This window comes from Poecilia reticulata, chromosome 9, assembly GCF_904066995.2.
Source record: "Poecilia reticulata chromosome 9, P_reticulata-male-v2, whole genome shotgun sequence".
Taxonomy (NCBI): Eukaryota; Metazoa; Chordata; class Actinopteri; order Cyprinodontiformes; family Poeciliidae; genus Poecilia; species Poecilia reticulata.
The window spans coordinates 9,904,157-9,919,207 of NC_088838.1; the positions used below are offsets into that span (position 1 = coordinate 9,904,157).

The 15,051-nt window shown below is 40.2% G+C and overlaps 1 protein-coding gene across 7 annotated transcripts in view; it reads right to left on the reverse strand.

Annotated features, from left to right (window-relative positions):
* Positions 1 to 15,036, reverse strand: part of ep400 (E1A binding protein p400) — a 34,000-nt gene extending 18,964 nt beyond the window's left edge. For 4 of the 7 annotated variants that reach the window (XM_008417487.3, XM_008417488.3, XM_008417489.3 and 1 more), the window contains exons 1-24: positions 14,865 to 15,036; positions 11,725 to 13,076; positions 11,187 to 11,294; positions 10,988 to 11,072; positions 10,610 to 10,729; positions 8,596 to 8,960; positions 8,082 to 8,381; positions 7,624 to 7,809; positions 7,379 to 7,519; positions 7,224 to 7,296; positions 7,107 to 7,126; positions 6,944 to 7,001; positions 6,772 to 6,861; positions 5,544 to 5,657; positions 5,254 to 5,441; positions 4,991 to 5,168; positions 4,770 to 4,906; positions 4,495 to 4,664; positions 4,231 to 4,405; positions 3,983 to 4,119; positions 3,603 to 3,789; positions 3,178 to 3,347; positions 2,901 to 3,088; positions 1,255 to 1,557 (exon numbers count right to left, since the gene is read on the reverse strand). In XM_008417487.3, coding sequence (XP_008415709.1) covers positions 1,255 to 1,557; positions 2,901 to 3,088; positions 3,178 to 3,347; positions 3,603 to 3,789; positions 3,983 to 4,119; positions 4,231 to 4,405; positions 4,495 to 4,664; positions 4,770 to 4,906; positions 4,991 to 5,168; positions 5,254 to 5,441; positions 5,544 to 5,657; positions 6,772 to 6,861; positions 6,944 to 7,001; positions 7,107 to 7,126; positions 7,224 to 7,296; positions 7,379 to 7,519; positions 7,624 to 7,809; positions 8,082 to 8,381; positions 8,596 to 8,960; positions 10,610 to 10,729; positions 10,988 to 11,072; positions 11,187 to 11,294; positions 11,725 to 13,044 — 4,813 coding nt within the window. In that variant the 5' untranslated portion in view covers positions 13,045 to 13,076; positions 14,865 to 15,036. The remainder of the gene's footprint in view (positions 1 to 1,254; positions 1,558 to 2,900; positions 3,089 to 3,177; positions 3,348 to 3,602; positions 3,790 to 3,982; positions 4,120 to 4,230; positions 4,406 to 4,494; positions 4,665 to 4,769; positions 4,907 to 4,990; positions 5,169 to 5,253; positions 5,442 to 5,543; positions 5,658 to 6,771; positions 6,862 to 6,943; positions 7,002 to 7,106; positions 7,127 to 7,223; positions 7,297 to 7,378; positions 7,520 to 7,623; positions 7,810 to 8,081; positions 8,382 to 8,595; positions 8,961 to 10,609; positions 10,730 to 10,987; positions 11,073 to 11,186; positions 11,295 to 11,724; positions 13,077 to 14,864) is intronic. The other 3 variants (XM_008417490.3, XM_008417492.3, XM_008417493.3) reach the window with 3 other exon arrangements.
* Positions 15,037 to 15,051: the final 15 nt, after the last annotated feature.

Sequence of the window (15,051 nt, forward strand, 5' to 3'; positions counted from 1 at the left end):
TTTCCTAATAGCTTGTTTGATGCAATACACAAAGATATATTAGTAAATAAACCGGGGTATAAAATATTAAAAAGGAAAGGAGAACATTAAAGGAATGAAGTGTTTCCTGGACTTTCCTACTTGAGTCATATTTTTGTTTTCTGTTATCGGGATGTAAAATGTTGATGGCTGGGTTCTTAATTACAGCTGGACTCATACTGAGTAAGAACACAATCACAACACTGAACAGAAAACAGTATATAGGAAAAACAAACAAAAAATAACTTTCAAGACTTTCAGTTATTAAAAGCCATGCACTAATTTACTGACTATCTGTACTTAACTTTGCAAGAGTGTAGAGAATTTTTTAAGATAAAAAAAATGTTTTGAGATATTATTGTTTAATTTTTGTCTTAAGTATATTTCTCTTTATATATTCCAAGTCTGATCTCTACTGGGGCAGCTTGACATTAGAAAATTATATGATGGTGATGTCATTGTTAAATATTGCAATAATGACATCTGTTGCCATAAATGCATTTTCTTCAGCGATCATCATTATCCATTATAATCTTTTATTTGTGTCAGGTTTGGGCATCTACTCTTTCCAATCAGTCCTTTGGAATGCTAATGACAATATATTGTGTATTTCTGCAAAAGCCTCACTTTATAAGTCTTGAATTTTGAGCTTTCTTTACACAAAACTTTGCTAAACATTCTCATAACGTTAATAATCCAACATAAAGACATCAAAGGCACAAATTTCAGAACTTCACCTCTAATTATGCCCAGTGTCATAAAATGTTCCCATTTTCCCCCCAGTCGATGTTCTTTCTCAGTAGGAGTCCAAATGCAAAGATTCTTGTGCCTGTCATCAATTTAAGAAAAAAATATAAAATCCTAAAATGATCTTTTAAAATCAAGTAGCATAGTGACACCAGGTGTGACATACAGCAAGAGGGTCGTATGCAGCGTACATGCAGGTGTGAAGATAAGAAACTAGGTATGCCAAGACAATGAGATGCTGCTGATATGGCTACAGATCTACAGAGACGCGTCTCTTCCATCGGCCTGCTGATGTGCGACATCTGAGAGCAATTTCTGCAACAGCGGCGCTGCTGCCGCCATGCCTACACAGAGCCACATTCTCTGGACTGAACATATATCAGCAGTGCCTCAAGTAAAGGCCTTGGTGTTCAGCAGCCAAAACGTTTGTGCTGGAGGTGGGAGGGGGAGCGGGAATGCAGAGATGATAGGGGAGGGCAGGCCACTTACTAGGCAACCGTGCCTGGGCCTGAGATGTAAGAACCAACCTCTGGGACAAAAGACTGGGCTGGATGGCATGGCTGGGGGCTAAACCTGGCCTTGGAACCTGGGTTACTCCAGCCTGGCTGATGGAAGTCATCGAGCCTACGACTGTTCCAGCTAAGGTCTGACCCAAGGCCAGCGGAGTAGCTCCCAAAACATGCTGCCCGTTGCCACTGTTCCCAGAGGAGGCAATGGAGGAAGATGCAGTGTTGTTGTTGCTGCTGTTGACAGTAGGAGTAGCCTGGGGTCTCTGAGTAGCTGTTCCAATGGCTGCGAAATACAAGGCAGTGGGGTGTGGGAGTCCATGTTAGGGCTAACCCGATATTTAGTCAAATCATTGAGATCAAAGTGTTTTGTTCTTATCTATACATACAGAAGTGGTGGGCCAACACAAGAAGTAGTACAAAAGATGTTTCTGACGGGCAGCGGAAAATATCTACATGCATTTATTATATAGCATTATGATGCCGGGCACAACGAACACACTCTGTGCATATTCGTTTGTCCATCTGTTGAGTGGAGCAGTTTCAAAACAAATTTCCCCAGTGGGACAATAAATTATATCCTATGTTATGATAGATATATATATATATATATATATATATATATATATATATATATATATATATATCTTTTTCTGTTTTAGGACATGCATGCAGATCAAATCTGTCAATTTTTCAGTTAGTTTTGGAAACTAAATAAAGGCCATAAAGATTTTGGAGGCATCAGGAAAAATATATATTTATGTATATTGTCCACCCACCACTACTGCAAGAAAGTTAAGGTTTAAACACAGTGAGGCTCTGTGAAAAGGACAGAAGCAGTTAATAATTTACCTGCAGCAGATAACTCTCTGGGCATCTTCATTTAATATACATCCAGACTGGTTGGGCCCAAACGCTGAAGTTAAGGGGACTTGTACCAGAAAATGCTTTACATGTTACCTGTAATTATTCCTATGTAAGAAATCATTGCTTTTTTGGTTTTTTTAAGTTCATAAAATAGTGTCAACATAAACTGTTGACTTACATAGTTTTTTTTCCCTTACTTTTTTAGATGGTGTAAGCCAACGTTGGTCTTGGCCACTCCCAAATTAGCTTTTGCTTGAGCCTCAAGGACCCACTAATCTGAATTTAATCTTAATGAGGATGCAAGAGAATTATCTATAGCAGGAAGGACATGAACTGCTTATTCCTTCTACCAAAACCTTGCTTAAAAACTCTGAACTATCCTTTTAATGACTTATAATCCATACCGACCAACAGTAAATCTTGATCTTTCAAACATGCAGCAAACTATGTAAATGCATACCATTGGGTACACATTCTAACGATCATGTATGACAATATCTGCACGGTGTAAGTTTTAATGCATGACACAGTAATCAGAGTAATTTGAATTTAAAACAGCATGTCAATCATGCAGCATAACACTGCATACTGCACACATCACAAGCAGAGAAAGTTTTATTAGCAAACGGCAATAAAAGCACCGACCAAACAACCATAAGGAGTGAGATGTAATCCAATTAAAACATGAACTGATAACCAGGGGTCCTCAAGCCGGTGGACTTTCTGTCATTTGACAAACGCTTTCCAAAAAAATTATCTTACCATGAGGTGTGGGCGTAGCTGTCGGGGCAGTAACAGGGGACTTGCCTCTAGCCTGGCCAGACTGGCTGATAGTGGAAACTAAGGTGCCTGTAGGTGGAGAGCTTGTTGGGGGGCGCTGACCCACAGCATTCCCAACGGCAGCTAATCGACCTTCTGGCTTTGTACCATACTGCACTGGCTGGAACAACCTGAAAAGTGCAAACAAACAACTATATAGCAATAAGATGACCACCTTTTATGATACCAACATGTCAGTGTAGAAAAGTTTAGCTCGGACCTCATGGGTTTTATGGGACATGGTTTGGGTCTCGGTGGTGGCTCAGGAGCGGAGTAGATTTCCTCTATGAGCTGCTGAGAGACTTTTAGCTTAGGTACCGCTTCCTCTGTCTGGTAACGAGTCAGTGTGTTCTCGTTGTTGATCAGATTGAACAAGGACAGGTTTGCAGTCTAGGATGACAGTGACAAGGCAGATTGAGACGTGAGAGGTCAACATGTTGAACTGATTAAAAATGATTTTTACAGAGTAAAACTCAACCATTAGAAAGAGAAAGGGAAAGAGAAAATAGAAAACAACACAACAAAGAATTAATTAAGCTTAATGTGTTTACACTGAATGAGGAATTTTTACAGTTTGATAATAAATAACTTTTATAATTGTCAAAGAAGCATTTTTTGAGGATCAAAAGCGACATCAGGGCATACTTGGCTTGAGTCTTTCTCAATAGCTCCAAGAACCAGTGATGGCACGTTGTACTTAAGAGAAGAGTAGAAGTAGGAGCTGCTGCTTTCTCTCGGCACCACCAACTCGGGGTGGTTACACACTCGCTGCAACTGCATCAAAACTTGAAGCACACTGACAAAATGACCCGACTTCAGTGCCTCTTGCGTCCTGGAAAAATACACAAAACAGGACTAGAAAAAAACCCTCCAGAAATCAAAATTCACAAGACGTAGAGCTGGATATTTTCTATCATTAAGGGGAGGGAATTATGTATTTTCCAGACACAATGTGCCAGTTCTACTATGTGTTTGCCAACTGGTGCTGCCACTATTCTGCAGGAGCTGACAGTCAGATATCTCACCCAGGCTGTGTAAGGATGTCCTCATAGAGAGTCTTCTGTCTATTTGAGAGACGGCACTTCAGGATGTGTTCGTACTTCTTGGGAAGCTGTTTCTCGACATCCCTTTTAGAGCGCCTCAAGATGAACGGCTGGATCATCTGCAGAGTAACACAAGAGAGATTGTCATTACTAATAAGAATTATGGAATATAGATCAAAATCCCATTTGACAATTTTACAATCAGAAGAACATGCAGGGACAGTACACACCCTATGCAGACGAATAACCAATTTGTGGCAGTAGTCCTGGTTCTCGTCTGAGTCAGCTTTGATAGGAAAGTCCGAGTACGGCCTGGTAATTCCTGGCAACAGGAAGTGGATCATGGTCCAAAACTCCTTCAGCGTATTTTGAAGTGGAGTGTGGATAAGAAGGATCCTTTGCACACTGGGAGAGTCACAGAAATATGTCAGTGATATTATGTGAAATATCCTGCGAATATAATTCTACAGAGACAATTTGTAAACATCTAGTACCTTCTGAGAGAAAAGATGGTTTCCCAGTGCTTTTCTGTCATGTTTTTGATGAGTTGCACCTCGTCTAGAACCAGATGTCTCCATCTTTTCTTCAGAAAATATCTCTGGTCTTTCATCAGCAGCTTGTAAGACGTCACACACACGTGAAAGCTGTTGGAGTCCTCCCATAACTGAAATTAATCAAATGACATGTTACAATATGAACAGCAACTGGTGAAGGTGAAACTTTTTTTAAAATAATGAACAATGAGTGTATGAAATACAAAAAGTCTCACCATTCGTTTGTATCTGCGCTCCCTTCTGTTACCCAGGTAGAGGAGAATCTTAAGACCAGGACACCAGCGTTTGAACTCCAGCTCCCAACTCAACAACTTGCAAGTTCTCACTACAATCAGATGGGGTCCCCAAATGCCTGTGGAGAAAAGAAGTGTTTAAAATGCAAAATAACAAACAAGAACTACAGCAAATTCATACTGAACTTTGAAGTGCCACATACCCTCTTGACCAGCTAGGTGGGCCAAGTAAGCCACCGTCTGCACAGTCTTGCCAAGGCCCGTCTCATCAGCCAAGATGCCATTGAGTCGTTTCTTATGAAGGTTTACCAGCCAGTCCACTCCAATCTGCTGATATTCTCTCAACAACCCATGCAACAGAACAGGCGCTGGACTGCGGGTCTAGTGAGATGGAACAGTAACATCAGTTTAAAATAATAGAAACTTTTTTTCTTTTTTTTTGAGTGAAGAATTTCCTTTTTCTTACAGACGAAGTGATTCTGAGGCTGCCCTTGGGCAGGAGGAGCTCCGTAGCAGCTGCCACTTCAGCGATGTCTCTACCAGCCTTCCCATTTGAGTTAGACGTAGATTTATCTGCACTGCGTTGCTGGTCCATGCTGAGCAGAGAGTCAATTACCACTGCTTCCGGTGGACTGCTTGGAACACATTCCATTTCTGTAAAAAGAATGGATACAGAATGGTAAAAATGGACACCACCCAGCAGTAAGGATGAAAGAAAATGACTGAAAACCCTAATTAAAATACAAAAAAAGGCACCTTCAGTCTCCTCCACATCATCCTCATCGGAGCAAGAACTAGGCTGAGGCCACTCAAAGTCATCAGCATAGGCACCGCCATACTGTTTCTTTAAAGCATCCAAAGACATCTCAGCTTTAAAAAAAAAAAAAGAAAGAATAACATTAACAAACAATAACAACTGGCTAACATATGTTTAGCATGAAAAATATTAAAGTGGATAATACAGTTTAAGTGTTGTTTACTTTTTATCATTAGCATGTAGGCTATTACCTTAGCTTTATACCAGTAGGGAGTGACGGCATTAAAATGTTGCTTACTAGGTCTGCTACCTTCAGCCTAACTGGACTACAGCACAAACAAGAATCGCTTATAGCCTACAGCTAAATATATATTATTATATTAGGTAATATTACAGTTGGCCTGGAATAAAAAAAAAAAGAAACTGAACAGACAAAAACAGGCGGGAGGGGAAAAAATAGCAGGAAGTTGTGTTTCTAGGAGAAATCTAAATTCTGAGACACTCCTTGAGAAAGAGAGGAATCTAATAAATACACCTGAAACACTTGTGTGGTTCAGACACATAGGTATCTGAACAAAAATATGAATTTCCTGTAGTTGAATCTAAACAAAAATAAAATTTTCTTTGATTATTTAATAAGAATGTGGTAATGATGGATTATTAAAGCAAATGTGTAGCAAGTCTAAAATCTGAAAAATGATTTTAAACTTTGCTTATGTTTAATTCACATTTAAATAAGGATTAAAAAAAAAAGTCATGTTTATTTGACTAGTGATGAGATTTTATAGAACTCATATTTAACAAAGCAAAAATAAAATTATTAGTATTTATAACATTTTACCAAGAGTATTTTATCCTCATTAAGAGGCGGAAAAATACATTAGCAAATGGGATTAGACAGATGTAAAATTTCTTTTGGAAAAATTTGTCGAAAATGTTTTAATTATTTTGTAAACCTGCTAATTAGGAAACATAAATAGCAACAGACAAAGTTTGGTTTTCAACTTATAAGGTTAATATAGGAGAATATAAAACATAAATGTTCTACATGTTAATCCCGATTCTGCCAAAATGCTTAAAAATATTATCCTCAATATTTAATGTGCAACGATGGGTCTACCTACATCTGTCTAACGTTACAATTGACTGCAATTTTAGGAAAAATAAAAACATATCAACTCAAACAGCACGCCAAAAAATGTTTAATGAGACATTATAATCACGTACCATCTTTTGCAAGGTTGATCAATTCTGCTTTGTGGTCCGTTTCTCCTTCCATGACTTCCTGTTCCTCTATGGTGGTCTCTTCATCAGTGGCTAAAAGAAACCCAATTGTGAATTATTTATGGTTGTTCAGCTTTTATTTTATTTTATTTTCTAGATAACACTGAAAACTAACCCTCTTCATCCACCAAGAAAAAACTTGATTTTCTCTTTCTACCAGTGCTGGCTGCCTCCTACAAAATGGAAAAGGAAACCATGAATTCATACAGATTTTCTTATATCACAAAGTTTATCTAAGATTAGACCTGCAATGACGTAAACGTCAGGACAGTACCTACCGTTTTATCGACTTTTTCTGCTGTTGATTGACCAGGAGAAAAGCAGTGAATATATTAAATAAAGTACACAACAAAACTATGAAATTATTTTACTATCCGTGTTTAAGTGGCTTGTACCTGTTGCTTTTTGTGGGCCAAGTGCTTTAAGCCTCTTCTCATTGATTTGAAACTGCAGTTTAATTTCTACAACCTTAAAAAGGAAAATCTTTTATTTAGACTGGTATCAAAAGTATTCACAAATAAGAGCAATACATAAGTAAACAAACATCTACCTGCTCAATGTTTGACCAGAAGAACTCTACCTCTCGGGCAATCGTACTGGCAATATGACGAAGATGAACTTCCCTTTCTTTCTGTGATCTTTCTTCATTTTTCTTCTGTTCTTGATGGTAACGAGCACATGTACGAACAAGCTAGAACAGAGCCACCAAAGACAAGTTCAAAGAGGAATTTCCTATAGTTGAATCTGTCATTTATAGTGCAAATTCTTAGTTTCACATTTTGTTCAGTATCAAACCTTCTTTGCAGCGGCTTCCTTCCACCTTCTCTCCTGAGCAAAGTCCGCTGCCATCCACTGCATTTCCTCCAGGAGGTAATCCCAGTGGGACTTTGGACGTGAAGCTTCCATAAGCTTAGGAAGCCTGCTGGCTGACCACTGACCCTCCTTCCTTAGCTCGGAAATGCGCTGGTGTACCTGACTCTCCTGAAATACAAAAAGTGCAGATTAAAAGTCAAGATCAGAACTATTTCATCCAAAAATGACATCTGTCATTTTGGCTGTTTAATTTGTTTCGAGAAAGAATGGAAATACAAGTTTTTCAACACACAGTCCAGCTTTACAATTACTTACTCAATATTCTTAAAAACATAAAAAACATTCTTCCAGTAAGACTGCTTAAAAAACTGACATAAAAAACAGGTTATAATGAAACTAGAGGTTCAAACAATATGACGCTACAACTTTCTGTAACTCACCAGTTTGGCCTGCTCAACCTGCCTATCCTGGGAGCCTTCTTGTGGGGTCTGAGCGGTCGTGTTTTGACTGAAGCTGCCTATTTTGACAGAAGAAATTCCGTTGGTTCCCGTCAGTTTAGACGGGGTTCCTGGGTTGACGTTAGAGCCGAGAGGACGAAGAGAACCTGCTGTGTGTGGAGCTGGATTCGAATTGGCAGCAGACACGGCAGCGGGAACCACGGATGTTATTGATACCGAGTTAGTCATAATCCTCTGAGCAGGCTGGTTCGGATCGGTACCGGGACGAGCAAGTGCCACCGTCTATGGAAATAAGAATATGAACATTTTCAAATATTATTATCTAGAAAAACTTGCTGGAAGTAATCCTTTGGTCTTATTTCAACTGAATTTATTGTCAAACAAAATGTAAGTAAATAAAGTAAATTATGACACAAATGTAAACCATGCAAGGTTTGATGTTTGTTAATCGATCCGGAATCATCCACATCAGATTTTATCCTCCACACATACTGACCGCTTGTCCTGGTTGCAGATTTGTCTGTGATTGTTGTTGCTGGGCCTGCAGCTGTATATGAACACCTGGTTGCATCTGCTGCAGCTGGGACTGAAGCTGTGTGTGGGGGTTTATGGCAGCCAGCACAGGCCCGCCTGCCTGCACGTGGACTTGCACACCAGGATGAGTCGAATTCTCCACTAACTGAGCCAGGGGTATGCTCGTCATCGGCAGGGCGCCTTGCGGCAGCCTGCTGGGTAGCTGAGGAGGAGGGGTGTGCAGGCTGGCTGCGTTCTGGACGGGTGGTCCTTTGGATGGGTCGTACTGCTGCTGGTTCTGCTTCTGTCCTGCGAGCTGGACTGCTTGAGGAGTAGGTGGCATACCGCCTGGATACATGGCAACCAAAGTATAGAACAAAAGAGTAGTACAGAGAGCAAAACAAAGAAAAACGTTTAAAATAAGCCAAAAAGGAAATGTTCACATTTTTCGCATTTTGTTTTTTCCTTAAAGTATATAAAAAAACTAAAATAAAGTTTTTTAATAGTTCTCCCTTTAGAATTATTTGAGAGACCCTTAAATCAAAGTTAAATAATTTGAATCTAGTGACACCTCGTGCAATTACACTTTTACCTTTTAAACGGCTGTGTGCACTTTAGAATTCAGAGCTCTTTAAACCTCTGCTTAATGAACTAAACATATTCATTAACAGTAGAGTAACTACTGCCTGATGATCAGAGCAGAACTAATGAAACTCATACAGCAAAATGATTACAGAAGAATGAAACCAATATGAAAATCTACATGTCTCTCAAATGAAACACTACTTTGATTAATGCAAAACCAAAACACTGCATTTCAAATGCGGAGAGAATGTGGTTAAAAAACAGAAATAAAACTGTACATGCAATAAGAGGTTTTTCGAGACAAAACAAACTTCAAAATAAACATGAAAAGAACTTCTAAAACATAAAGACAGCAAAAGGAGAGGGGAAATAAAATAAGGAGAGCAGACACTCACAAGGACAGCATATGTTTAGCATGCATGAAGCGATGTAAGTGCAGAAACCAAGGCATCTGGATGCCTTACACAAAGACGAAGCACAAAGGTGAGCAAAAAGGACACACATGGGGTTTTGCAGACAGCAGGCCTGAGCAGAGCTGTGCACACTAAAGCAGCACCTGCCTTACCTCCCTGCACGTCACATCATCTTGCCTAGACGCCATCAACACCTGGCCCTGACACACCCACATCACCACAATCGCAAAAACCTGCGCCGTGAACAAAACTCCTCCGAAATGATTCCCCTCTTACTTAGGCTGAGGGGAAAGAAGCCAAGTCAGAACAAAATGTCATGAGGATAATAAGGAAGGAAACCAACAAAAGACTAAGATGAGATAAAGACACTCCTGAAGGCTGATGAAAGATGATTCGGAATCCGGCACAGAGATGGACAATGGGAGACGGGTTTGTGACGACATGGCAATGGAAAACCAAAAAGTGTCGGGTGGATTCTTACAATGGGGAAAAACTCGCGAAACCCCATTGCAAAGTGATAAAAAAGTTTATAAAAAAAATCCCACAGGGTTGCCACTTTCTGTGATCCACCTCCAAATTAGATGGAAATCCATCAGCATGGGAAGGTCTGTCCAAACAAAAATGACAAACAGGAACAAACTTCGGAAAAGAAGAGATGATTTACGATCAGGTGATCAACAAGGAAACCCAAAGAAACAAGGGAAAAAAAAATCTTAAGACATGGCATCTTCCCACTGAGTGGCTACTCTTCTTCAGAAATGGATTGTCTTCTTCCCCATTTATCCTGACAGAGACAGCTGGTGCTGGTACAGCTAAGCCTGAACTTCCTGTAGACTGCTGAGAAATCCAGCAGATGGATGAAGATCAATTTGATGACGCTTCCTGGAGTTTGGTTTGTTGAAGATAAATGTTGGGATTCACTTTTTTTAAGTCTGAGGAAGGGCTTAGGTCCAGCAGCATCGAACAGAACACACAACGGCCTGGTGGTGGCATTCCTACCTTGCGCAGTCGGCATTAGCTGCTGAAGTGGAACGCCAGGTGATCCTAAAGGAGCTACACCAGGATGTTGGAAAATCAGCCCATGGCGACCAACGTCAATCCGGGGCCTCTTAGCCTGATCTGGGATTTAAAACACACAATACCCTCATAACGCAAAAAAGGCACTCGGCACAGAGCAGTGACCTTCCGAAGACCTTACAGGTCACCTCTTCTTCCTCCGTTTAAGCCTTCAACACAGAAGCGCTAGTAGAAGATGCCAAATATCTAAAAGCAGAAGCAATTAGAAGGAGAAAAGAAAACAAACAAAAACAAAGCAAACGGGGGTGGGGGGAAACAAAGCAACATCGGAAAGACAGGAGGCTGCAACTCTTGCCCTACCTGTTTGCACCATAGCCTGTTGCCTCTTAAAGGCATCCATGTCTCCAGGGTTTGAAATGGCGCCTGAAGCTCCCCCTTGATGTACCTGAAAAATAACATCTTTAGCGATTAGGTTGTTTATATCTGATGTATGTGAATTTTAACAAAGTTGTAGAAAAACTATGCAACTAGTTTTGAAAATAAATATTTCCTGTATCACCTGAAACTGCTGCTGGGTAGAGAAAGCAGCAGAAACATTGGGAGGGAGCTGTGTTGCTATAGCAACCGGTGTCACTGCTTGACCATCCTTTCCTGTAACAACTTTCACCTTAAGAAGGAAAAGCAGTGAAAAATGTGTTTTGGGAACCTGTTCTTTGAAATCCAAAGTAAAAGATGTATAAGATTACAAATATACCAGATGTTTATCTGACTTTTAATAAACTGCAATGGGGAAAATCTCGCGAAACCCCATTGGAAAGTGATAAAAAATAAATAAATCCCACAGGGTTGCCACTTTCTGTGATTTTCATGTACTCTCACTGAAAAAGTAAATGAACATAGATGCTGTTTGCTACTGTGTTTGCACACCAAAATGGTGGGATTTCTTAGATTAACAAAAACAAACCATATCCCTCAGTGTTTGACTTGCTGATCACAGAGGGGAGTAAAGACAAATTGGCTTATTCTGCTCTCTGGCCACCTGATTGGTGAATCTCTGTTGAACGCAATCTAAAATTATAAACAACACATTATGGTACCTCGTCATTAATAACCTCCGACTGTTCTTCTTCGTCGTCCTCGTCATCAAGGTCCAAATCGTTCTGTCTCAGGTAAGTATTTAAGGGGTGACAATGTTTCTTCTTAAAGGCGTGATAGTCCATAATATTCCCCTGAAGATGCTGCAGAAAGAACAGTTCAACCATGTACTCTTTAAACACTTCCTTCAGGCTCTCCATCTTCTTGGTGTGGTGCTCCAAGCACTGCTTTCTCAGCTGGGCGATCTCAGGAGAAGCAGGAGCAATCTCCTCTAGCTTCTTGGGAGCCTGCTTCTTAATGGAAGCAGCGGTCATACTGGTGGACGCGAGAGGATTGCTGCTGATCCCAGGCGGTGGACTCGTGAGGGAAGCACTAGAGGGTGGAATGGAGGAAGGTATGCTGAACGTCGCTGTAGCTGGGGTTCCCACTCCGGTAACCACACCTTGTGCAGTCTTCTCGAAGACGATGGGGCGCCCCAGCTTCCCTTGGATGATGTTGCTAATCTGTGGCGGTAGACTGGAAGTGGTGATGTGTCCAGGGCTGCCCAGAGTGGGGAGTGTCGTACCGGCGGCAACGGGACTTTGAGAGCCAAGGTGGTGGATGGTGCCACCGGTCTGAGAATGAGTCTGAGAGAGCCTCCGTTCCCTCACTGAGCCTGGAGCTCCTGTAGAGGCAAGTTGAACCTGGCCGGGTGGGGGGGCCAGCTGGGCGAGTGTCGTCCCGTCCTGATAAACAAAATGGCTTCCTCCCGACTGGCTGCCTAAACTGATCTGTCGCACTATCATGCTAGCTTCAACAAACCGTGTGGGGCTTTGTCCACGGACTCCCAATGCCGTAGGAGGGGCCCCTGGCCTAGTGACACCTTGTAAAGAGACGGGGCTATGCTGAGTAGGACTTTGGGGCTGAATGGGCTGGGGCACGGGTGAGGTGACCTGAATGTAGGAGGATGGAGCATGCTCAAACCTCCACTGAGATGCACTGTGCTGGAACCCAGGCGATGCTGGATTCTGGATGGGAAGTGGAGTTAGAGTGATCTGCTGATTAGCAGCCAGACCCACGTTTTGCAATGTGATGTTCACGTTCTGTCCTGTGACTGGGCTCCGACTCATGATGAGCTGATAATTGGGCGACTGAGGGGCTGAAGGGCTGGCAGCAGAGGAAAAGGTGGTCACAGGAGACTGAGGGTGGCTAACTGTAGCTTGTTGTTGTGTAGCTGCCATAGACGGCTGCTGCTGCTGCTGCTCCTCGGCTTCTGACCCAGAGACAGACTTGGATTTTTGGAGCTGTCGTTGAATATTCTGTGATCCACTTCCATGGTGCATTGCGTGACACTGTTGCTATGCGTGAACACAATCTATGGAAAAGAGACAACATGAAAAAATTATTTTCACCAAAGGAACTGAAAACAAGGATCCCCAGACGTCTTATTCTGGTTTGCCAACCAAGTATTGACTTGTTTAAGAGTGCACTGCCCGTCTACACAATTAGAATTAAACGGACTTCTTAATTTGGCTAAATTAAACACAATAAGTTACAATTTAATTGTCCAATATATGATTTGCTTGGAAGCAATACTAGCGTTTGAGACTAATTTAGTGGCAGACACTCTACAGAGTAAGGAAAATGTCAGTTAAAGTCAATATTGTCATCTTCACTTTTATCAATACAATACTGCAAATGCATTTTTTCTAATATCTTAATGTATCCTCACTCACCAGAAATTATTTTTCAATTAGTTCCAGTCGCTGAATTTTCAATTACTGTATTCAGAGCATTGTCATCTCAAGAACCTATTCTCGAGTGCTATTAAAATCAAATGTATGAATGGCTTTTCAACAAAATTCAAACAAATATTTAAACTTTAATCTTTTGATTTAAACATGTCTGCCACATTAACCCATGAACAAGATCACATTTAAAGTACCTACTATTTTATCATCACTACAACTGTAATGATGATAAAGTTTTCCTTTTTTTTCTTTGCTCAATTATTTTTTCCTTCTCAAATATTTTGCCTTACTTTAAGGTATTCTTCACGTCAGGCAATATATATTACTGCAACATGTATAAAAATAGAAAATATGTCAATTGTTTAATAGGACTGCAAGACAAATTATGCCAAAATTATAAATGAAAAAAAATGCTACAGATATACATGAGCTTGGAATAATTTGAAAAACCTTTTAATGATCTTTGAAATTAACAATCAAATCTTTGGAAAATGTTACTAATGCATTTAATATCATTGACTCATGTGACTCAATTATACCTCCAAGTGCTAAACGCAACTCTTAACCTTGAAGGAATAATCCTTTTAAGAAATTAAGTGTCCTAGTTAAAGGGGGTTATAGAGAATATTCATGACCAAGTTGCAGTCAAGAAGAGGCCGCCAAAAACCATACAGAATAATAAACAAAAATAAGGACATTAATCAAGATGTGATACAAATTATACAAATATAAGCTGTATCTCTTTAGGTTTCTGGAAACCTTTATAATGTAATTGTCTAACAAGAATATTAGTATTATATGATTGAATTATAACCCATCTTGACACGTTTGTACAGTGAAAGAACGGTAGAAAACAACAGGATCCTATTATTCAAATACGGAAGAAAAAAAAACATGCAAGCAAAGACGATGCACGTTAACGCATATGATACTACCGATAATGATTTGACTATATTTGTACATTGGGTTTAATTACCGTTATAACATATGCGCCTTCAATACCATTTTTATAAACATACAAAATAAAAGAATGCGCAATTAGGCTAGTTTTTTATAGCTGGGGAAACGGACAACTTTAGCCAACAAATATTTTTTGATTGCTTTATACACCCGTAACGCAGACATCACTATCTGCTCTGGGGCGTATCGCTATCTTGCAGCGCTAAAATAAGAGATATAACAGTCTACTCTAAAATAAAACTGCATACAAAATATTTTAGTTAGAACATAATTAAGTGCTTTAATTAAAATACAACTAGCGGCTATAGTTTGATATTTACAATAACATAAGCTGTCATTCAGCATTTAAAACGACCGTTTCTACGGAGCGCGTGCTAGCGGTTAGCTTGTTTTCGTTAGCAGGCCAGAAGTCGTTGAATTAATACATAAATCATTTAAACTCTGCTACTTACACCGAGTGGGCCTTCTGTGTTAGTTTCATGAGGTCTAAGTCATGGTTGCAGAAGGTCAAAATCTTAGACGAGAACTATTCCCTGAAATATTCACAAATGCTCACGCTAGCCGCTTTATAATGTTTTGAAGCTAGGATAATTTCATTCAGCAATATGGCGGCTGCGGCGACCTTCTGTGACCCGGATG